The sequence below is a fragment of the Prosopis cineraria genome, unplaced genomic scaffold, assembly GCF_029017545.1.
Source record: "Prosopis cineraria cultivar Desert tree isolate PC_DT_omini unplaced genomic scaffold, ASM2901754v1 PC1, whole genome shotgun sequence".
Lineage (NCBI taxonomy): Eukaryota > Viridiplantae > Streptophyta > Magnoliopsida > Fabales > Fabaceae > Prosopis > Prosopis cineraria.
Genome location: NW_026555332.1, coordinates 47,379,396 through 47,404,108, shown reverse-complemented (window position 1 = coordinate 47,404,108; position 24,713 = coordinate 47,379,396). Strand labels below are relative to the sequence as shown.

The following is a 24,713-nucleotide window of genomic DNA, read 5'->3' as shown; positions in this document are numbered from 1 at the left end:
GTTATCATAATTTCCTCAACAGTCAAGGTCTCAGCGCTGTAATAAAAGCGCAAGAAAGCCAAAAAAAAAAAATGCATGAAGGAAAAGCAAAGGAAGGAAGAACTTTATAATCTTTTAATACGGAGCCTCCCTTCATTTGCAATTTTTGCATGGCAAATTCAAAACTATTAAACCCAGGAGGTGAATTAAAGTCTCACCTCGTGAAGAAAGGAGAGATCAATATAGGAATTAAGAGGGAAAAGGAACAGTCATATGAGATATACGCGGAGGAAAGAAGGTGGGAATGGCATATGCTTTGGAAGATCCCAAAGAAGGTACCTCCTTTTCTCTTTCTTCCTTATTTTTCAAATGTTACTTTAGCAAAAAGTCACCTTCTACGCCTGTTACTTAAGTGAAGTCATCTCAGCCTTTTATTGCCGTCGCGATCAAAGAAACAAGCAAATCCTATAACAACCAATCTTAACCTCTTTCTCAAACCCTCTTCGTCTCTGCACCACCATGTGAATGCTAGAGCTTCTCCGCCACCTCCCTCCATTGCCCCACCATGTCTTCAAGTCCTCCATTAATTTCGCATTCTGGGCTTTGGAGGGTGGTGAACATGGTGGCTAAGTGTCCACACGCACCATCTCACTGTACTGACGTGTCTGCTTTTCATGCTCTCTTGCTAGTAAGTGGAGCAGCGACTAATAATTAAGCTTGCTGGGAATGAAACCTCCTTCATGAAGGTGAATTCTCTTTGAAAGGGCAACTTCGATCCTTTGGCATTTTCAACTCCCTCGGTCTGATCTCTCCAGGGAGTTTCCAGAAAGTTGACTCAATTTCCTACCTTATATTTGTATTTTTCTCTTCTCTTTTCTGCTTTTCTTTTCCCTGTAATCCCACTGCTTATGTTGCTACTCGTGCTGGGTTTCCAATAATAGTACGTTTTAGGCCTCTGGCCGGAGTATTTTGTTGTTGTAATATATATATATATATATGGGGGCAAATCCCTGACTTTGTTTGATTTGCTAGCTAGTGCTTTTGCTTTATGTTCTGGACATGGGAATGTTAAAGAAGTTCTCCACTATCTAGTGTGGTGAGAACTTATTCTGTAACTTCTCAACAAACAAGATATAATAAAGAAGATAATTTCAGTCTTATACATCCCTTCTTCTCTTGGGGTGATTATGTGCTTCAATTAACCTAATATCAAGCATGAACAGGATTTTCCTAGCTCAAATCTAGATATTCTTCTCATTTTGCAGCTTTTCACCTCTTTTTTCCCCTTGAATAATGAATATATGTAGGATCTTGCAAATAAGCTAGCTGATACAGAATTAATACGTTAGAGTGATATCATTGACGTGGAATGATTGGCTGGGTTTTCATAGTAATTACAAAATTCTTATCTGGCGATTGGTTGATCGATCCTGCACAGTTATTGGTCAATCATAAGTCAAAGCGGGTCCAAGTGTTTCAGTTCCACGTTTTCGCAGTCAATCAAAAATATATAATCCGAGTCGAACTCCATACTTATATATCGCCTCCAATCCATCCCCTACCTTAATTTGAATAAAATATAGATTAATGTTACATGTGCTATCTTGGTAGTTAACCTACATCTGCCAAATTCAAGCCTTGTAAATTTCCAGTTATTTTTATTTTTGCCAACTGATTAATTAAATGTATATGTTGTGTTTTTCCAAATGTGCTGCTGTCCAGGGATCCCTTAAAAATTAAACTGCACATGTATTTGCTCTGATTATTTGAATCCGATCCCTTGAGTTGAGCGTTGTAGGATTGTCTCGCGCTGATATTTTTGTTATTTTTCCAGACACGTGTCTTTGCTTAGTCAGATTAGCATTAAAGATAGTGGTATATAAGGCATTGAATTTTCTAAAAAATGCAATATAAGTCAAATACCTGTGCATTTTATGCTTGCTTCAATTTGCATTCACATGATTCTGGGTTAAAGTGACGCAAATATATATATAGATAGACTGATATTTGCTGGCTCTTCAGGCTTCAGCCAATTACTTCACACATCGTTCTGATTAATTTGTTTGTAACAAAGCACAAACCAATCAGGAAGATGTGTGAAATAATTGGCTGAGGAGTTTTGTATATATGCATCACTTTAATTGTAACATTAAAATGAAATTATTTCTATAAAGCTCATCCCCTGACCTGCAAAGTGTTACTACTTTGGGCATGGCAGTCAAAAATCAAAATAACTAAAATTCCTTTATGTTGGCTGTTGGGGTTCCTTGGATGTAGGGGTGAGCATTTTACCCACGTACCTACCCAACCCATTGTCAAGCAAGTAATGCAATATCCTAAAATTTAATAAGATTAATTAAGGTTAATTATAAGGTTAAGTTAATTTATTTCGATCTTAATAGGATTAATTAAGGTAATTAGATGATCATTGGGTCCATTTGACCCTGTATGGGATTTAAATTCAGACCCTAGTTGTAATATGGGTCACTTTAGGCCAAATTTAATAAACTTAAGTGAGGATTTTTGTTTTTGGCTATCTAGTGCGGCTGGTATTATCATTCATCGCTACAAAAATGATGTAATTTTAAAATCGCAAAGACATAATTTTGGATAGATTAGAAGAGGGGTAGAGTTGTGAGAGTGAGGGATGGTGATGGTGACTCTACTAGAGATTACTAATTCTAGCTAGAAGAGGCTTTTTAGAGCTTGAGACACATTGGGTAAGCTTTTTCACCTCTTTTCCTTAGGTTTTCTACAAGTTACTAGGTTGTGATGATAAAGTATGAGCCTATAGCCATCTTCTTCCTATTCCAATAACTTCTTAGGAGTCTAAGGATGGTTACTTACATTCCTAATCTTTGATTTATGCTAATGACCATCATCTATGTTGATAATGTTGGATTTAAGCTCAGCCTTAATGCTAATCAACTAAGATTTAGTTAATGATGTTGTTTATTAGTAGTATTTAGACTAATAGGAGGTTAAATGAGCTAATGAAAGTTGAGAATGGCATTGTTTATCATCAAAATCACTAATTATGATCTTGGGCCTTACTTATGATTAAAAGCTAATTAATGACAATTAGTCATTAATGACGTTTGCTAATCATAAACTGTAAATTAATTACTCTTAGACCTTATGGACTGTTCGTGAGCTTTCTTGGAATCCAAGCTGCACTCTTGGTGTGATAAATTAAGAGTTGGTGTAATCAAAAGTTAAACTTTTATATATGTGTGTGTCTACACTTATGAGTTTAATAAATATAGTTACGGAATGGCATAATAATATTAGAGCCTGTTGATTGTGTAAATAGTTAAGTTACATGATTGGACTATTTGTATGTAAATCATGGTTTTATGGTATGTTATAAAAAAATGCATATGAAAATATAGCATAGTAAATGATACAGATTGTATGTTGCATGGTATAAGGCTACGTTGATAAGATGTGATTTGATTATTATGAAAATGAATGCAAGTTGTTGAACATGATAGTTAATATGTGAATTCTTGAACATAAAAGGTTGTTTTGAGTTGATTTAACATAGTTATTAAATATGATGTGATAATAGAGTTTTGGTTAAAGATTTTATTTATGCATGAATTATTGAGCATAAGCTTGATATTGTGGATATGTGATAATGTGAATGAATAATTGTGTCATAATGTTAAGCGTCAATTATATTGAACATGACGATGATATGTCATCGAGTTTTTGCTTATGATATTAGCATGAAATTCAAATATTAGTTATCTATACTTATCTTGGTAGTATGCACTTGACTATGAAATAAGTTAATTAAGATCGCATGAATGACATGGCATTGAGTAACATGAGCATATTGCATGATTATGGATGGGTGGGAGTTCACTCAATAGAGTATGATATATGGGAATCCACATAGTACTTACTAGGACTATAAGGCCTCAGTGTTTTAATTCTTGACTATTACCTACGATTGAGTAGAATGACACCCTATGAGTTCTGAATGGGGGAATCCATGGCTTGAGAGTAGGGGGCCTTGGCCGTGTGACCTTTTATAATCGAAGAGTGAGGCTAATTCAATCACACGAATTAGTCTTATATGATTAAAATAGCTTATGAATTCAGTCAGGAGATATAATGATAGTAATGAGGGTGGAGCATGATCATGCATAATTTTTATCATTCTTGAACATGTGATGTGGTCATAAATATATATATATATATATATATATATATTCATATCACTATGACACATGTTGAATAACTATATAATTTATACATGCACATATATGTTTAAATTGCTTTTATGTGCCATATGCTATATGCTTAGTTACTGAGATTGTATACTCTCACTCTTGTGGTTTAATATTTCTCAGGATACATTTTGGGTTTAAGACAAAGGAAAATTAATGAAGCTAGAGACACCAAACTATTGAAATGTCTGTAGTATTTATGTATGTGTAATTGAATAGTATATTGCCAACATTAGGAATCATTTGCATGGTTTTTTATTGTTGCTTGTTTGTAGCTTATGATGATGATTTAGGCACTTTAACTTGAACTATGTATATCTTTAAAATTAGAGTAATTGTCACAAGTGCTTGTTATAACTTGCACATTGTAAAGTTACCTTACTAATACACCATTAACACTAAAATTAAGGCAACTGTTGGACTAATCAAATTAGATTTTTGCAATTTTGTAGACATTTGTTCTTAAGTTTTTCATAATTTCAAATCATTTAAACATCATTTAACAAACCTTTAATCATAGTAAAATATTATTTTGAAGCATGTGATACCTCATAGGAGTAAGAAAACTCAAAATCAATTGAAAAATAATAAGGAGTGAAAATTAAGGTGACATGTCACAGCATGTATACATGCACCGTGACTGTCCTTCTCTGTGTCACGCGCTGCAGGTGTTGCATGTTATCAAACAATATTTTATTGTCAAATGACAGCAGCTAAGGGCAACTTCTAAAGCGCCATATTTCTCCATTCGACATTTAAATGAGATTATCTAAACGTCTACAGAAAACCCTTTTTATAAACTAACTAACGGCACTGGTTTTACTTCTAAATTATATTGTCAGAGCAAAATGGATACCCAAATACATGTTCACAACTTAAAGGTATCCAAAACCTCACACATATGCCAAAATCTACAACTAATACCCATATCACACTCGATAGACTCAGGACTACTTGTATAAGACACCACATGCATATAATCTCAATAAACACCACGTGTTTATTCTTCAATCCCTTTAATACCAGCAATAAAATAAGGAGGTTTTAGCATTGTATAAACTATTATATTTCAAATTCAACAATATAACAATATTCCCTACACTTTCACAATATTTTGGCTCTATTAACACTTAATCAAACTTGCATACAATATTTCAAGGTGCAGAATACATCATAAGATTATAAACAATAATATAATACAAGTATATACAAGATACATTTTAATCAACAATATGCTATTTATTATACAAAATAAATTAGGTTGAGAGGCTCTACAGTAGAAATACATAAATTCCTAAGGCTCCAAAGTCTTTCCTTTACCCTCACCAAAGCTAGAGCCTATAAAATATTAAAAGAGAAGAATGAATATAACTACTCAGTAACCAAAGTATGTCTATCCTATATAGTTGCATATCAATTGATAAAAATATATACATGAAAGTTGAATGCTTGATTTCATGCAATCACACATAACATATATATATATATATATATTATACAGTGCATCATCAACTCTTTATCTAATTTTCCACATAATTACATCATGAAACACGCTACTATAATACAGACAATCATGTGACAATGATTCAATCACTAATACTAATGCACATTGCCACAATACAAACAATTACGTGGCAATATCATAATCAACTATCAAGACTTGTCTCAAACTCAATAATTATGTGACATGTTAGGTACACATATACATGATCAACATCTTCTTATTTTCTTTGATTGAAATTATGGGTTATAATGTCTATCAGGACTCTGTCGGTGTGACTGGACTACCTAAGCTCACCAATTGTGAAGAATGACCCAATCAAATATTAGTGTACTCATTCTTAGACCATGACTTTCCCCATTCTCAAATCTCTAGGGTGTCGTATACCCTAAGCTAGTCTCCTCGACAAACAAGTAGAGATAGCTAGGTTCAAGTTCCTTAACAAGCTGTAGGACAGTTCTTCAACAAACAGTGAGATAAGGTTAGCCTTTATGCACTGAAAAGCGGCTATAAGTACCGTATGAATTTATCTACTCCTCTCTCTAGATGAATTCCTGCCAAATGATCGTGCAATGTATGATGCTCACTTATTTTAAACTTTCATGAATAAATGACTCATTTGGGTTACAATCACAATCTAAACCATGTGAACATCTATAATACTTTCATAATAACTCTTTTTCCAAAACACAGGTACATAACCTCTATATCACATATTTATCAAATCAACCTATAACACACATTTTTCACATCACAATATAATCATATCAACTCACCAACTTTTTATTTCAATACAAAAATCAGAATGTAAAAACTTTTCAAGTTTGATTTCATTATTGTAGTCAAATTAGGTTTAGTAAAGTCTCATCGCATTTTTGGCATAATAACAATCATGATATTCAACCATTCAAATCAATTCATCCATTTTTTAAAATATAAATCAATTAACAAACAATTACACAAAATATGCCTCCAGTTACCTTACATCTTTGAGAGATTAAAGGTTTACCCCTCAATAACATGCCTTTAAGCTTCTTCAAGCCCATTATGGTGCAAGGATGATTAATTTATAATTGATCAAGTTTAAATTCATCAACACTGCCAAATATATACTTTCAACTTTCATTTCTCATTTCTAAAATATCCAAAGCCCTTATTCCTTATATTTAGGCTTATCCATTAAGTGTATTAACTTCTATCATCCCCCAAATAACAATTATTAATCTCACATAAGGTCACCAATGTCACAATAATCCTCATAACTTGAATTTAATGCCCTATTTTTAGACATTAATGTAACTTACCCACTAAAAACATTTAAAACCCTCAGCCACTTATTTAAATACCTCAAACAATTCTCCTTAACTTCATTTGAGTTAATAGTTCAAACCTACAACCTATATGGATTGAAAATTATCTTTCACTTACAAACCCCAACCATAAATTTAAGAAAATATATTGGAAAGGGAGAAGAAAAGGTTAAAAAACTTACTCTTAAAATTTATAGTTTTAAAATGCCTCCAATCTTCCCACAATTGAAGCCTTAGCAAAGCCCAAGCTCTCCTGTTCATTTTTATTCTTTTCCTCTTTTATTCCATGAATAAACATGACCCTTATTTTAGCAAAATTTCAGCCATGCACCGTAGCGCACGTCACATGTGCAGGAGCATATGGCATAGAGGCTTTTCTCCTTATTTTTCTCTACTTTTAATGCCCAGTGACCCAATATCACTTTAGACCTAAATTTATACTTGAAATCCCAAGCAAAGACACTTACTAGTCCCTTCTGACCACACGCCACATAAATCTTACTTAATTACCCTTAGTTAGATTAATTATCAGGGGTTTAATTTTCTAGGATGTTACGCACATTGTGGAGGGTTGTTAACTACTCTAATTTGATTAGCCTTTTAGTTAATGGTAAGCCTTGAGAGGTAAAATTTGGGCATTTATAGTCTTAGATGCATGTGAAGCGCTATGCAAGTGCATTCTATGTATGTCTTCTCTCTTAGGTTTCCAAAATCTCCATATGATTTCAGATGACGGTAAGACAAGCATCAATAGCTAAGTTATTCATTTATCTTTGTGTGGACATTTGGATCACCTGAATTAAAAGTTTGAGTAAAAAGTTAGAGGCATCTAAAGTTAAGTCCTCAATAGCTGTCTTACTTGTTGATATGGCTTGTTGGCCATGGCGAAAGGCATCATCGTTTGCAGTAGATCGCATAAAAAGGGCTTATTATGGTAGATGAAGTGTTTAGCTATAGTAAGTGGCCTTATACCACGAGCCACAGAGGAATGCACCTTTGGCTATAGCGAATAGTCCTGCTTAGGTTAAATTAACTCTTTTGACTTCTAGTGGGTTTCAATACTCAACTGTTTCCCTTGCTTCCATGACTGTTATACTATGATTTTGAAGTATTTTAAGAGCCTTTGTTAATTAATTCCAAGTATAAACTATTTTTACTTTAATGTCCCATTTAGAATTTTCAAGATAGCTAAGGATGACCATCCTCCTCTGGAATCTGTCTTAATCTAATTGATTAGTTCTAATGATCATGGTTGGATATTAGTTAATGACAAAGGTCATTATAGGTCAACCTATATCTGTACATGATGGGAAAACAATGGGGATAGGCAATGGCTACCCATTTAGCCAAAAATAGGGGAAACAGGTAAGGCCGCGGTGGCCCCATACTCACCCATATATACTTATTACTTTTTTTAATCATACCTACTTACCTATATGGCCATACCTAATAACCCTAACTTCAGTCTTCTCTCTTCTTTTACTCTCCTAGCCTCATTCTTAATTTGGTATCTGTGTACTGTGCGATCTGCCATTGTGCGTATAGATTTTATTTTACGATCACCATTAGACATCTCTTCTGTATTGTGTGATTTATATACATTAAATTTAAGAAACCCTTTTGTTAACAATGCTGAACAAGTTATCGACGATATTTTTTCCCTTTTACTGTTGAATTATTATTGATTGTTTGGCTTGAGTTTCATAGTTTGTCTTTAAATTTATGTAACTTTTGTTTGGTTTTGAACTACTTTAACATCAAATTATTTTAGTGTGCTAAATGAGTAACCTAAACTTGCTTGTACCTGCCTAGACTCATTTTCAAATAGGTGGAAATGGGTATGTGTTGGTACGGGTGGGTGGCTACCTGTTTAGCTTAAAACATGCTAATAATGGGCAAGGCCTCAAGTGACCCGTACTTGCCCGTGAATAGCCCTGCTTGGATGTAGAGGGATTTGAATTTGAATCCATCTTAAACCTTAATTATTATAATTGAAACAAAAAATTATTAATTGAAATTCCTTTATTATAATTATGTTATAATTTTAAACTTTCTCAACACCCTAATTATTTAAAATATTAGTGATTTTAACCCTCTCATATTCTCATTATCTTTTCATTTTCATCTTGCATCTCTACTCCCTCCATCCCTACAAATAGGATGTTTTTAATCAAATTACACAAACTAATAAAAGTTGGTTATCTAATTAAAAGCACAGCAAAATTTTAATTTTGCCCCTAATTATTGTAAATAAAGAATGAATATCTTTTTTCAAAGTAAATTAATGAAAATATTTATCTTTTTCTATTTTCAATTTAATAAGGATATAATGGTCAATTCATTAAAAAATGCTAATAACCCCTTATATTTAGGAATAAAAAAAAAGTTCTAGAAGGCTTCTCATATATAAGGACGGAGGGAGAATTTTTCATTGTCTTGGGGTTAGAATTTTTTATATTATTTAAATAAATAATTTTAAATATATGAATTTTAAATGCTACCTTATATCCTATGGAAGATATATAACATTTTATGTTTGCTCGTTCTCCATTGTTTATTTTATTTTCATTGATTTTTGATATATGCCGGCGCAAATTTAAATGTTCTAGTGTGAAACCGGAATTCTTTTATGCAAGATTTACAAACGAGTGGACCTTTTGGTAAAAAAAAAAAAAAGGACCTGACAAGATATTGCTCAAGAAGCAAGCCCAACATTGTGAAACACGAAGTAACGTGTACCAACTAGATGGGCCCACTGAAGCCAGGGGCTTGTCAATGACTATTCAAAACGAATTGAGATTTTATCCAAAAAAACAAGAAAAACGAATTGAGACCAAGGGTGGGGACTTGTGACCAAAAACAAAAAGAGAAGAAAGAATGATAATTAAATCTAAAATATTAAATCAATAATAATTAAGTTCTCACAATAATTTTTATAAAATGAATTATAAAATATTAATTCAAACATTATAAATAATTTTTTATTATAATATAAGATTTGTATTTAATACTTAAATATTTTTTTATAAATAAAACGCTTAAATTTATAATTATTTTTATTGATATTTGTAATTAATTTAGAGTTTTGAGGTTTAACTGTCATTTTCATTTTCGCAAAAAGAGAACAAATGCGGGCCAATTATGTACATTCCACGCGTTTCAATTTCATAAATCAATTTACAGATCTGCCACTTTTCCTTTTCCCAATTCCTAAATTGCCACCCCATCCAATTTTGGTTCTCCTCTCTCTCTCTCTCAGTTCCGCCTTCTTCAATACCAGTGAGTGAAGGTGAAACTCGTGCACGCGACTCGGCGCCTTCCTCACTCGTTTCTCTTTGAATCAAATCAATTTCGAAGGCAATGCTTTTTAAAACATAGCAAGCACTTTCCCAAACCCTACATTGACTATTAGGAACTCTCAATCCTCTGATAGTGATCCTCGCCAATTTTCAGCTTCAATGGCCTTCTAGTATATGTGTGTTTCTTTGTTGCTTGATTCTCTCATTTCAGTCACTTAGGGTTTCGCTATCCTTTCATTTTCTTGTTTTGTAGAGACAAGTTCTGATTCCTGGCTGAGTTCAAAGAGGGCATGAAGCAAGAATCGGAATCTGAGATTTCTCTGGAGATTCAGTCTCTAAATCAATGTGATCAAGTCGCTCCTACTCCATCTTCAGAAATTGATGCTGGTTCAGAGTCTCAGTTGATGTTTTCCGTGCACGTGTCTGAGAATCCCGGTGGTATAGTGAAAAGTTCTGCTGTAAATGGTTATGTTGTTTATACCCGAACAAAGTCGTCTCGGCATTTGTGTGATGGGTCTCCTGCAAACCGGTCTCTTAAGAGACACAAGACCTCTGAACATCGGGAACCAAATGCAGACCTTCCAGCTGTTGGTGGCGTCGATGAAGTAGAGGTGAACAAAAAAAGTTTCGAATATGAAGTCGTTTGCCATTTCGAAAGGCGTATTAAGTGTAGTGAATTAAAGAACGAGCCCATGCAGTTTCTTGCCGGGGAAGGTGGCTCCAATGAGGTTCCTGCGGAGCATTTTAACAACAGCGAGGTACAGAAAAATGTAGATAAAACAGTGAGGCGGTTTACGCGATCGGCATTGAAACCAAAGGTTGAACGCAGTGATAAGACGGGGACTGCTCCAGAAGCTGCTCAAACAGCAAATAATAGACCAGATGAGAAAGAGACCGCCTCTCTAAGTGCGCCAACAATTCCGCATAGTAAGTTGGAACTAAAAATGTCCAAGAAGATTGTGCTCAGCAAGAAGCCTATAACGGTCAAGGAACTCTTCGATTCTGGTTTACTGGATGGGGTTTCAGTAGTTTACATGGGCGGCAAGGTCAGTTTTTACCTTCGCTCATTACATTTTGACAAAATGGATTGTGCTTCCTGCTCATTGTTCAAGCCAAATTCTAGCTATACACGCCCGTGCACTGAAAATGAAGCACCGCTAATTTAATTCCGGGTTGTTTTAAATTTTACTTTTATATATATTAATTAATATATCGATTATAGTAATTGACAAATATAATGCTTAATAATAATTGAGCAATTGACAGGCTTTCAAGGAGAAGCATAACGACTTACGAGTCAAAAGCATTCTATGAAAAGGCTTGGGCCGGTCTCTTATAAGTATAGTAGTCTCTTGAAAATGTAGCTTTCAGTTCCGTCGGGTTTAATTTGGCAATTTGGCTCGTTATTTTGTAGGCTTCTGGCCTGCGGGGTGTTATTACAGATGGAGGGATCTTGTGCTCTTGTTGTCTGTGCAATGGGCACAAGGTGAGTTATGAACTTACGGTATTGCCTTGTATGCTCAGCGTTCTTTAATTGATATAGTCCGTTCGTTTATTTTTCCCCTTTTCTTTTGCCTATGAAGGTTATTCCACCTTCCCAATTCGAGGTTCATGCTTGCAAATCATATAGGCGAGCAGCACAGTATATTTGCTTTGAAAACGGAAAGAGCCTGCTTGAATTATTGAGAGCATGCAGTGGAACTCCGCTGCATACATTGGAGACGACAATTCAAAATTTTGTTTGTTCTCCACCCCAAGAAAAATATCTTACGTGTAAAAGGTGCAAAGGTGAGCTTCACTTTTGTTATTTGGGGTCATTAATTTTGTTTGGTGTGGTTGACTGTTTGTTATGTTGGCCAAAATCGTCCGAAGCCAAAATTAAATTAAAAGAGTATATATCCTTGATTTGCTTTTTAAAGGCGTATCATTTTTATATTTTGTTGTTATTTTTAGTATAATTATTTTCCGCAGGATGTTTTTCCTCTTTACGAGTGGGAAAAGTACGGCCTATATGTAGAACTTGTGTTGAATCAAAGGAATCTGAAGGCAGTTTGCTTGGTGTGGTGGGTAAAAGAGTCAGGTACTAATTTATTCTTTCTTTTGGGTTAATTAGGACATTTGCTTTCATCTGAGCAGCATTCAGATATCCAGTAATATGTTTTATTGACTGAAATGTCGTAATAAAATTTTATCATAAGAAAGGTTATTTATGTTTTTTCTTTCTTTTTTGGATATGCAATAGAATGTATTACTATATTTAGTTTCATTGTCTTGAAACACACGAGATATTGTGAAGTTAGAAACTTCATTCAGTTTTAACTTGTTGGTTGACCGCAAGTTCATGTTGTTGATCCAGAAATGGTAGTGTGATTTAAATAAATAGTTACTGGTATACTAATGATGTAACTAATTATGTGTGCCTTCAGTATGTATTATGTAACAAAAGATTTCTTATTCTTAAAGTAAATTACCATGAAAAAGAAAAGCAAAAAGATATCTTGGCATGGAGGAAACAAGTGTTCTCTTCAACTCTCTCTATCTCTGTAGCGCACACACACATTCACACTGAGAGCTGTCATGTCTGGCTTCCAACGATTGTCTCATCATTTTACATGTGAGATGGCCCCAATTTGATTGTCAGAGCTCTTATTTCTTTCATCATTTTATCATAACGTTTCAGGTCTCCTAGACCAGTTTCAGCCTCCAAACCATTAAGTGATTCTGAGCTGTGTAACTTGTCACAAATTAACAAACAACAACAACAACAACAACAACAAGCCTTTATCCCACTAGGTGGGGTCAGCTACATGGATTGCAAGACGCCATTGTGCTCTATCATTTATTAAGCTTTTAGAAATATTATTAATTAAGAGATCACGTTCAACAACTTCCAAGAGTGTTCTCTTAGGCCTTCCTCTACCTCTCTTAATCGGACTCAAAGTTATATGTTCCACTCTTCTCACTGGTGCCTCCCTTGGTCTTCTTTGTACATGCCCAAACCATCTCAACCGATTTTCTACCATTTTTTCCTCAATAGGTGCCACCCTCACTTTTTCGCGTATGTGCTCATTTCGAATTTTATCTTTACGTGTATGTCCGCACATCCATCGTAACATTCTCATCTCTGCTACTCCAACTTTATGCTCTTGCTGTCCCGTTAGAGCCCAGCATTCACTACTATATAACATTGCCGGTCTGATAGCAGTACGATAAAACTTTCCTTTAAGTTTATTAGGCACCTTACGGTCACAAATAACTCCTTTAGCTTTTCTCCAATTAAACCACCCAGCTTGAATTCTATGTGAAATATCTCCACTGATTTCGCCATCATTTTGAATAATGGCTCCCAAATATCTAAACTTTTCCACTTGAGGTATAATTTGATCTCCCAATTTCACTTCCAAATTATTTTCGAATAGTCCTTTACCAAATTTACAATATAAATATTCCGTCTTACTTCTACTCAGACGAAAACCTTTCGACTCCAATGTCCTCCTCCATAACTCAAGTTTGCAATTAACCTCTTCTCTTGTCTCTGCTATAAGAACTATATCATCCGCGAAGAGCATACATTTCGGGATTTCCTCTTGAATATGTTCCGTCAAAACATTTAAAATCAAGTTAAACAAATAAGGACTCAGAGATGATCCCTGATGTAGTCCAATCTTTATAGGAAAATCCTTTGTTTGACCACTAGGCGTTCTTATACTAGTTTTTACCCCCTCATACATATCTTGTATGGCTTTAATATAAGCAATCCGTACTCCCTTTTTTTCCAACGCTTTCCAAAGCACTTCTCTTGGTATACGGTCATAAGCTTTTTCCAAATCAATAAAAACCATGTGTAGATCTTTATCTTTACAACGATACTTTTCCATTAATCCCCTTAGTAGATAAATCGCCTCTGTAGTTGATCTACCTGGCATAAAACCAAATTGATTCTCAGAAATACTTGTCTCCAATCTCAACCTGTGCTCAATTACTTTCTCCCACAATTTCATTGTGTGGCTCATGAGTTTAATCCCTCTATAGTTAGTACAATTCTGAATATCTCCTTTATTTTTATAAATAGGAATTAATGTACTTCTCCTCCACTCATCAGGCATTTTCTTGGACCGTAAAATCACATTAAATAACTTAGTTAACCATCTCACCCCTTCTTCACCTAAACATTTCCACGCTTCGATAGATATACAATCAGGTCTGTTGGCTCTACCATTTGCCATTTTCTTAAGAGCTTCCTTTACCTCCTTATCACGTATTTTTCGATAGAATGACAAATTTTGTTCTCCTTCACCAGTTACTAAATCCTCCAAGTTACTAGATGAATCCTCTCCATCATTGAAAAGTTTAGAAAAATAAGTCTCCCATCTATTTTTAATTTCATCATCTGTAACTAAAATTCTTCCCTCTTCATCCTTAATACACCTTACCTGTTCTAGATCTCTTGATTTTCTTTCCCTACTCTTGGCAATCTTATAAATATTTTGCTCTCCTTCCTTCGTCTCAAGGTTCTTATAAAATTCTTCAAAAGCTTTAGAACGAGCTTCACCCACAGCTCTCTTAGTTTCCTTCTTAGCCAAACGGTACCTCTCCCAATTTTCCTCATTGTTACACAAATGTATGGCTTTAAAACAGTTCTTCTTATACTTGATTTTGTCCTGTACATTATTATTCCACCACCAAGACTCCTTATCTCTCGGACCAGAACCTTTCGATTCTCCCAAAACTACTTTTGCAACCTCCCGTATCTTTTTAGCCATATCCTCCCATATAATGTTAGCACTTCCCTGAGAATCCCAAATTCCTTTATCCAAAAGATTTCGCTTGAAAATATCTTGCTTCTCACCTTTTAATTGCCACCACCTAATCCTTGGTGTTACTACTTGTCGACGTTTTTGGATTTTACTCATAATACACACATCAAGGACTAGGACCCTATGTTGTGTCGTTACAGCATCTCCGGGTATCACCTTACAATTTTTACAAAGTTTTCTATCTGTGTTCCTAACCAAAAGAAAATCAATCTGCGACCTTGAGGCTCCACTTTTGTAAGTGATGAGATGCTCATCTCTCTTCTTGAAACAAGTGTTGGCAATCTTAAAATCATACGCCAATGAGAAATCAAGAAGAGTTTGTCCTTCATTGTTTAGCTCTCCAAAACCAAAACCACCATGCACCCTCGCATACTGACCAACTTCCCTCCCGACATGCCCATTAAAGTCTCCTCCAATAAAAATCTTTTCACTCTGTGGTATGTGTCGAATCAACCCCTCTAGATCCTCCCAAAATAATTCCTTAAGACTGGCTTCTGTCCCGACTTGCGGCGCATAAGCGCTAACAATATTAACAGTCTCACGTCCAATTATCATTTTTAAAGAAATAATTCTATCTTCAATTCTGCTAACTGCTACAACGTTCTTCTTCCACTCCTTATCTATAATGATGCCTACTCCATTGCGTGCACTTACTTTTCCTGTATACCAAAGTTTGAAACCTTGAATATCCTTAGCTTCTTCTCCACGCCATTTTGTTTCTTGCAAGCAAATGATATTGATTTTCCTTTGAATCATAACCCCTACAACCTCTACAGATTTACAATTTAATGTCCCAACATTCCAAGTACCAAATCTAATTTTGCTCTTATGGACTAACTTCTTTAGCCGCGTGCGTCCAGAATGACGCGGTAGCCCTTGCTCATTTAACACTACATCCGGGCGCCGATGCAGCGGCTCTAACTCACTTATCACTGTACTCGAGCCATGCAGCGCGTTACTTACGGGCAACGACCTAGCATTAACATTATAACGTCTATTGTCCATATTCATGATAGATTCAACAAATTTTTACATTGGCTGTTGATGGCCTAACACAACCCTCCTCCTTTACCCGGGCTTGGGACCGGCTATAAACATAGGCGGAGTTTCACAAATTAACAAACATTGGAAGAAAAGAACAAGGTTGGTTTTTATATCTTTATATGTTGTACAAATCTGTACTGACCAATAGCCTTTTTCTTGGTTCTGAGTTCCGTTGAGTGAGATTTTTGTTACTAATTGTTATACAATCGCTAACTTGTTGCGGTTTTTATTTATTTGTTGTTTTAACTTGTATGCTGCCAACTGTGTTATTCAGGACAACAAATCGGGTTAGTAGCTCAAAGTCTTCCGAGACTGCATCTGTGCCTATCCTATCACGAAAGAAGTCTCTGCAGAAGTTGAAGAAGTTCGTATCTGGCTTTTATCTGGTGGAAAATTTGATGTAGTTATAATAATGTGCTTCTTGGTGAATTGTTAACAGAGAAACTTTTCTTTTGACTTTTTTTAATTTTTATTTCCAGGTCAACAAAATTTTCAGTAAAACTAAAGACCCCACTAATTTCATCAAACTCAGAGTGTTTATCTTCACAAAATAAGAGTCAATGGAAGATCACTAAAAAGTTAGTTCAACTCATCCCCTTTGATCTTTGCATGCGTGTCTGGTTGTTCCTCCCTTTGTTTTAGTAATGATAATCACTTTTCATCCAATGTTTTCTTCTCAAGGGATCAGCGGTTGCATAAATTAGTTTTTGAAGAAGGTGGATTGCCTGATGGAACGGAAGTTGCTTATTATGGACATGGGCAGGTTGATTGTGTGTCTAATTCATGTAATAAGTTTATGTAATTCTGTCTGTTAATGCATCGACTTATAATTTTTTACTGATAGAAATTGCTTGAGGGTTACAAAAAGGGCTTTGGAATACTTTGTCGGTGTTGCAACACAGAGGTATTTTTTTTTTTAACAATTTTCTTGCAAATCTGCTTGTGCTCCTAAAAATCAGTATGTTGTGCAAATGAGCTTTTATGTTTGAATTTGCTGTGCAGGTCAGCCCATCACAATTTGAGGTCCATGCCGGCTGGGCTTCTCGCAGGAAACCGTAAGCTTTTTTCTTAATTCTTTTCTGGGAAGTTGGTTGGTTGGATATTTGGCGGCCTTTTGCGTTGATTGCCACTATTGTCTGTTTTCATGAAAGTTTGATGTTTTTGGGCAGTTATGCGTACATCTACACTTCAAATGGGGTGTCTCTCCATGAATTAGCTATTTCTCTTTCAAAAGGCCGCAAGTACTCTGCAAAGGACAATGATGATCTTTGCATTATTTGTTGGGATGGTGGAAATCTGTTGCTTTGTGATGGATGCCCAAGGGCATTTCATAAAGGTCAGATTCAGATATACATTAGAAGAACAAGAAAAATAATGGACATGTTATCTAGATGCTACTTTGTGTGTGATCATTAACTTCTTATTTGTTAACTTCTAGTGTTGCACTTAGAACTTCTATTATCATATCACCTAGGTTGTTAATATAAGAGAGATTCTATAATGCTGCTGATATACAAGATGCTTGGAGTAAACCAAAATTGATTATGAGGCTCATGATTAGAGATTGTGTATATTGTAAGAGACCTAATTCCGTCAATCTGGTCCATTTCATGTGCATTTTGAGTTTTGATCCTGTTCTTGCAACAAGATAAATGATGGAGGAGGAGGGAAAAAAATGCAAGTTTATGCTTAACACTGTTTGATTGGAGGGAAGGGATTTTGCTTCCCTCCTTTCATTTGGTTAAACAAAATCTCCACTCTCTTCATTTGGTTAGGAAAAAAGTCCCTCCAAAATGGGGGTAATTAGATGGATAACAAAGGGCCTGTTTGACAATTTGTTTTGGAAATAGTTTTTTGTTCTTCAAAATAAAAAAAAAAACCTGTTTGGTAACATGTTTTTAAAAAATATTTGGAGAAAAAAAAATAAAATATTGTTCTGAAGAATAAAAATAGATAATATCTTTTAGGTATTTTGAGATTATTGTTCTAGAGAATAAGAGAGAGTGAGAAAAATACCCATTTTTATTTTTTTTTAATTCTCAGAATATGTTGTACAAAACACCAGTTCTCAAAATTATAAAACAAAAACAGTTTCAAATAGGCCCTAAAATCCCTCTTCCTCTCCCCTAAACCAAAAGAGGGAACATTAAAATTCCTCCCCTCCCTTATCCTTTCTTTCAAGTATTCCAATAGCATAATTGATACATGGGATTTAGGAATATTAGGGAAATTAGTGATATAAGGGTAGTTTGGGTATTTAGCATACTCTCTATAAATAGGTCTCTAGGTTGTAATGGATGGGTATGAATGGAATTAGTCTTTCTCTCCCTCTCTATATCCCTTCTGCCTCTTCTCTCTCTCCCTCTTTCTCTTCTACCTCTATCAATAATGGTTGGTTGTTGTATGAAAAGTTAAAATAGAGATTTGCAGGGGCTTTTGATATTTCTCAAAACCTCAGGGCAGTTGCGTGTAATTTACTCTGTTTAAAGCAACTTATTATAATTGGTAGAATTGGCATTATGCTATGGTTGCTTATCCATTGTAATGTGTTGGAAATCACGTGATTAATATTGGTTAATTGATATGTAATTGTTGGCTGGTTTCTGTTATGTTTTCTGATCAACCTTCTGACATTTTAATTTTTTTGGTTTAATCTCTCTCTCTCTCTCTCTCTCTATATATATATATATATATATCACACTAGGATACTAGCTGACTGAACCCTGTGGCCTACATTTTCTTATTAATTGCACTCCTTATCTTCAAAATAAAATAAGGAATGATCTTAGAATGCATTAGAATGCATACCTTGGGCATAACTTCAGATAGTGAGAATGTTAACATCTATGACGTTATTAATTAATAACTTTTTCAACCAAAAGTTTTGCCCACCGTTTGCTGATTTAGAAACTACTCCCTCTGATCCAAGATATAAGCAATTTTTAGGAAAAATCCACATACCGGTAAATTTCTCATTCTCATAAAAATATATATTGTTTTCTCTTTTTTACCCATAGTCCCAATTACCAATGCACTTAATGATGAAGGAGAGATAAATTTACACAAGAATCTATGTTAATAAATACAAGGGTTAAAATGGAGAAATTTTTTTTACATGTATTAGGTTATTTATATTTTGAACCAAGATTAGTGGGGGGGGGAATGCTTATATTTTGGACTGGGGGGAGTATTTTGAAGCAGTTGGAAAAGAAAAGGAAAGAAAGTACTCTGAAGCAAACTTTTTCCCATGTTTCATATGACGAGATAGTCATCTTCTGAATGTACCATTGTGTTCCATTGAAATGTACAGAATGTGCATCTCTGTCAAGCATTCCGCGAGGCGACTGGTACTGTAAGTTTTGCCGAAACATGTTCCAGAGGGAAAGATTTGTAGAACACAATGCCAATGCTGTAGCTGCTGGAAGGGTTGATGGGGTTGATCCTATTGAACAAATAACCAAGAGATGCATTCGCATTGTCAAAGGCATTGACGCTGAGCTGTGTGGCTGTGCTTTATGCGGGTAATAATTCAACCTTTAGATTCTAAGCTTATCTGGTTATCTGCTTATGTATCTTCAATTCTTCATACCGATGCTTGTACTGAGAAATTACTGCCATGTATACTGTTATACTTGAATTATTTATCCACCTTGTGAAATTGTGAATTTCCACCTTAGCTATATTTTACGAACAGAAAAATTTTTGCATGTAGGGGTTATGACTTCAGCAAGTCAGGATTTGGTCCTCGCACAATTATACTCTGCGACCAGGTGTGCATGCTAGTCTCCTTCCCACCCTTCTCTTCTTAAAAGTCACATTCAAGGAATCAAATATCTACAAGAAATATAGTTTCAATGAGGTTTGGTTTCAATGCTCATCATTACACGGTGCTCATCACTGTAATGAGATCTGAACCATTCAAATCTAGTTTCAATGGCTTGCATTTAAAATTTTCAATTGATAATTTTGAAATGGAAAATTATTATTATTATTATTATTATTATTATTTTGGATAATGACAGCTAGGAGATTATTATTTTTAGATTCTACATTGTTTAAAAGTATGTTATTATATATATAAAAATAAAATTATTTTATACTTGGACTGTCTAATTTTGATCTGGGTGTTCCAGATCAGTGCACCCAAACTGCTTCCACTTCAGTGTTCATAAAACAGCATGATGGATGGTTTTTTGCTTCTTTATTGATATGAAAGTATACAGGTCACCTCTGTTTCTATCAAATTAACTGAACACATGGACTTAGGCCCCTTTGATATAACTAAGAGAAAAAAAAACCAGACACGTGTTCTCATCCCCCTCTTTTCTGGGTCCAGTGTGAGAAGGAATATCATGTAGGCTGTTTGAGGGATCATAAGATGGCATATTTGAAGGTACGTGGTTTATTGCGATCTTTATTTGTTGATTTGTTAGTTTGGACACTGATCTCTCTTTTCCACTGAACTTGTTATCATATGACTGGAACTACTGACAGGAATTGCCGGAAGGAAATTGGTTTTGTTGCACGGATTGCAGCAGAATACATTCTACTTTGCAGAAGTTCTTGGTTAGGGGGGCTGAGAAACTTCCTGACTCTCTCGTGGATGTTATGAGGACAAAGCAAGAGGAAAAATGTTTGCAGTCTTTCAATGATATTGATGTAAGATGGAGGCTTATTAATGGCAAACTTGCTTCTCCTGAAACGAGGCCATTGCTGTCAGAGGCTGTTTCAATCTTTCATGTTAGTTGTGCCCATTCTCCTGATTTTTTTCATCTCTGTTTTCCCCCCATGTAAGGGATGGAGGTAAAAAATACTTGTTTGTTTCTTGAAATAATTGGTAGATCTGTTATGCATTCTTAGCCAGCGCAAACCATATTTTCCTTGCTGTTTTGATAAGTGCCTTTTTGGATTTGATTTTCCTTGACTCAGTCTGATTTCAGCTTGGTTGATTTGTGATTTAACAAATATTGAAGAAATTTTGGAGGAACCTATTTACAATAACTGCTGAACTAATATTTCGCCTTTTGTATAAATGCATGTGAGCACATTTGTCTTGTGATTTTATGATCAACTTCATGTTGCATGTGTTCCTGATGACCGTGACAAGCTTTTGTCAATTGTAATGGTTTTTATCTGAGCCCAGCTTCGGGTGTTGCTTGGGCACATACGAGTTACAAGTCTGGTTCTCTTTCAGCACTTTTTTGTTTTTCTTTGAGGACCTCTCTGTATCCGACAATTTGCATGCTTCAGGAATGCTTTGATCCTATAGTTGATTCAACTAGTGGACGTGACCTAATCCCAGCCATGGTTTACGGGTAAGAAAACACATTTTACTTAACTTTTTTTAGTCTGATTTGTGTACCATTTGTTTGCTTTTCATTTTATGATCAATTTTTTTCCATTGAGTCAATTAACTGGTGTCTCACTCTCAGAAGGAATGTGCGGAGTCAAGAGTTTGGAGGAATGTATTGTGCAATATTATCGGTCGAGTAAGAAAGTTCTTCTGTCTTCAGTTTTTAAATTTTATCACTCACAGTGCTGTTTAAAGTTTGTTTTCTTGATATTGCAGTTCAACTGTTGTATCAGCTGGCATGCTTCGAATTTTTGGTAAAGATGTGGCAGAACTTCCTTTAGTTGCAACAAGCAATGGTAATCATGGAAAGGTACGAGAATGTAGTAGTACTGGAGTAATCACAATGGTAATCCTATGAAGCATGGACACACAACACTTCTATTGGACGAGGCAACGCAACATAATTTAAGATGTTAGTGGCCGAAAAATAGAATTTAAAATGTTTACTTGTCTGACCCAAAACAGAAAATTTGTATAATATAAAACTGTTGCCTGGAGTTTTGTATCCAATACATGTCAAACAAACGGGCATATCAAATGTTTACATTCAATGTAGGGTGTTGACTAGAATATTTTGAAGTGCCTGTGCTTTGCAAGTTCATCGAATCCCTTCCTCTTGCTCAAGATTTGGCCTGCATTCTGGAATTTTGGTTTATTGCTGATATGTCTTATGATCACGTACTCCCATGTCTTAGAAGTGCATTAATTTTTAATACATGGGTTCACCTTGACAGGGCTACTTCCAATTACTCTTCACCTGCATTCAGAGACTGCTGGCGTTGTTGAACGTAAAGAATCTTGTGCTGCCAGCTGCTGAAGAGGCAGAATCCATATGGACAGATAAATTTGGGTTCGACAGGATGAAACCGGAGCAGGTATATATAACATTGTTTCCACCTACGCCTTACAACTTAGGTGCCTAACATTTTTGTCACCACAACAATTCATAGTAATGTGGCGCAACTGGGTTTAACTAAGGTCGATAATTAAGATGTCTCTTGTTCTGCAGATTAGCAGCTATAGAAATAACTACAGCCAGATGGTGACATTCCAAGGGACATCCATGCTTCAAAAAATGGTTCCGCCCTTTGAAATCTTCAATATGAAAGATGAAAATTCCTAGCTTTCTTGTTTTCTTTCCTTTTCCACATTCCTGATCATGTATATATATTCCTTTCCTTGAACGCATTCATGAACCAGTCAGTCTCCTTTTCCGCATGCCTGTCCAAGGGTCAATTATAATGTCATTTTCCCGTTCTAGTTTTGATTGCTCTCTTAGCGAACACTAAAATACAGCAGTTTCATTCATTTATATTAATTGCGGAATTTAATTTGACGACCAAAGAGTTACGGTTGAGTAAAATTAGGAGCGGATTGGCTCGAGATGGGTGATCGAGAATTTAGATAAAAGATTAAGTATTTGAGGTTTTTTCCTTGTGCCCAAAAAAATCTGAGAACGAAAGGAGAGCGTCAAAACTGGCAAGTAAAAAAGCAGGGAGGCAAGATGAGGCAAAGGTTTTTCAACAGAATCAATGTATTTTCAATTAATTTTCATCAAAATAAGGTTACAAGAATAAAATTTAAATTCGCTGGTCAAAAATGTTCTCTTTTTATAAAGCCTTCAAATGATATGCCCTTTTCTTTTATGTTTGAAATTTCTTTCATGAAGTTAGTTGTTTTGATATATAATTTTTTAAATTAAATCTACCCTTCATCGTTAAAATGTATAATCAATAAAACTTTACTAACTTAACCAAAACGTAGCTTCAAAGGATGCCAACGCTGATTAGGCTACGTGGGAACAAGTGACGAGATCTGTGGCAAGCGTAGAAAACAAGTTAGCGACTCGAAAGAGCCCAAGACCTTCCTCTGACTAGCGTAAAGCGCCTTCTGATGACTTGAGATGCTGCACATCTGTTACCATCAAATTCAAGTTTACAGAGACTCCATAATCGTGATGTCGCTTTTATGCAACAGTATGACACGTCACGCCAAGCGAGGCTTTTAAGATCTTAAAAAAAAAAAAAAAATCTCAGAATAAAGTAGAAATCTTATGCTTTCTAGGCTTCCTTTTAAAGCTCTCAGAATATTCATTTATAAATTTTAAAAACATTATGATTAAGATTTCAGAAAATTAAAATTTTAAGCAATAATTCATGATATTGTCTAAAAATACATTAAGTATGTAAAGCAAAATACATAACTCTTATCCATGTCTAAAGAGTGTAACTTTTCTATTTTACTTTGAGAGATGTATATATTAAGCTACGTAAAGTTAAAAAAAAAAAAGAAGTTAAGTTGAACTCGTAAGTTGTGACACAACGGAAACAAAAGTCGTATGTTCCGCCAACGGAATCCTGACCGGACATTTGATGGGCTATAGATGTTAAGCAGCCACACACTGTCGGTTTAAACGTTTGCAAGATAATTCAAAGCCATCCCACCCACGTTAGCTAGGCAGAAGAGAACTGCCAAAGCCAAATTTAATATTCCAAATATCAAATCATATCTTAGGTCTTAACACATTTTTAAATGAATATGGAATGGAATGATAACTCCAATCGATGCAATTCCACATGTACAATGTGGGTTTTATATAAAAACTGTTTCATTCAAATTCAACGCTCCATTGATTGCCAACGTTACCGCTTTTCCCACCTCTAACATCATGCACTTTTCGTACCACCACTGTTTGTCTCACATTTGACCACACCTTTAATTTCCTTTCAATAGAAAATCAGCACGCAGTTTTTTTTTTTAAATAAAAACAATTCACACAATCCATTAATTGAATTCTTAAACTCAAAGTGCGTGCTCATGTCAGGTGCAGTGTTGCCGTTTCGATTAGTCAAAGCCTATACACACGAACATCGTCATCAACATTTTCTTTTGACCAGAAAGGTCTCAAAGAGTATTGGTATTACTAGTTAAAACTTAAAACTTGCCAATGAGATCATTTGGTATACACAGCGTCAACAAAGTTGACAAATTAAAGCAATTGACTATATAATCGTGTTGTGAGTTGTGACAGCAGGATTGCATATCAACTCTATAGCTTGATAAGACATATGTGGGTTAGGGGCATTGCAGCTCAAGGTCAAGGGAGGCAATAAATAAACGAGGAACAACATCTGGTCTGTCTCGATAAAGATTATAGAGATGGGAGATGCAT

At 35.1% G+C, this 24,713-nt stretch overlaps 1 protein-coding gene across 5 annotated transcripts; it reads left to right on the top strand.

Annotated features, from left to right (window-relative positions):
• Nucleotides 1-10,257: 10,257 nt before the first annotated feature.
• LOC129313599 (uncharacterized) lies at nt 10,258-22,808 on the top strand. 5 transcript variants are annotated; one of them, XM_054956860.1, is made up of 20 exons: nt 10,262-10,503; nt 10,581-11,373; nt 11,742-11,813; nt 11,911-12,115; nt 12,299-12,407; nt 16,463-16,552; nt 16,668-16,766; nt 16,870-16,951; nt 17,033-17,092; nt 17,191-17,243; nt 17,358-17,524; nt 19,499-19,709; nt 19,901-19,958; nt 20,525-20,581; nt 20,683-20,928; nt 21,439-21,503; nt 21,621-21,677; nt 21,758-21,851; nt 22,276-22,416; nt 22,551-22,808. In XM_054956860.1, the coding sequence occupies exons 2-20, from the start codon at nt 10,618-10,620 to the stop codon at nt 22,662-22,664; spliced, it is 2,736 nt and encodes a 911-aa protein (XP_054812835.1). In that variant the 5' UTR covers nt 10,262-10,503; nt 10,581-10,617; the 3' UTR covers nt 22,665-22,808. The 5 variants fall into 5 exon arrangements, 3 of the variants coding, with proteins under 3 accessions (XP_054812842.1, XP_054812835.1, XP_054812851.1); XM_054956876.1 differs by having other exon boundaries at nt 10,262-10,938; nt 11,026-11,373; XM_054956867.1 differs by having other exon boundaries at nt 10,261-11,373; nt 21,624-21,677.
• Nucleotides 22,809-24,713: the final 1,905 nt, after the last annotated feature.

Excerpts from the sequence above, each read along its gene's own strand:
- LOC129313599 (XM_054956860.1), top strand. The coding sequence starts at position 10,618 with ATGAAGCAAGAATCGGAATCTGAGATTTCTCTGGAGATTCAGTCTCTA. Across the intron at positions 11,814-11,910 it reads GTCTGTGCAATGGGCACAAG|GTTATTCCACCTTCCCAATT; the intron begins GTGAGTTATGAA and ends TTGCCTATGAAG. Across the intron at positions 17,093-17,190 it reads GTCGGTGTTGCAACACAGAG|GTCAGCCCATCACAATTTGA; the intron begins GTATTTTTTTTT and ends TTTGCTGTGCAG.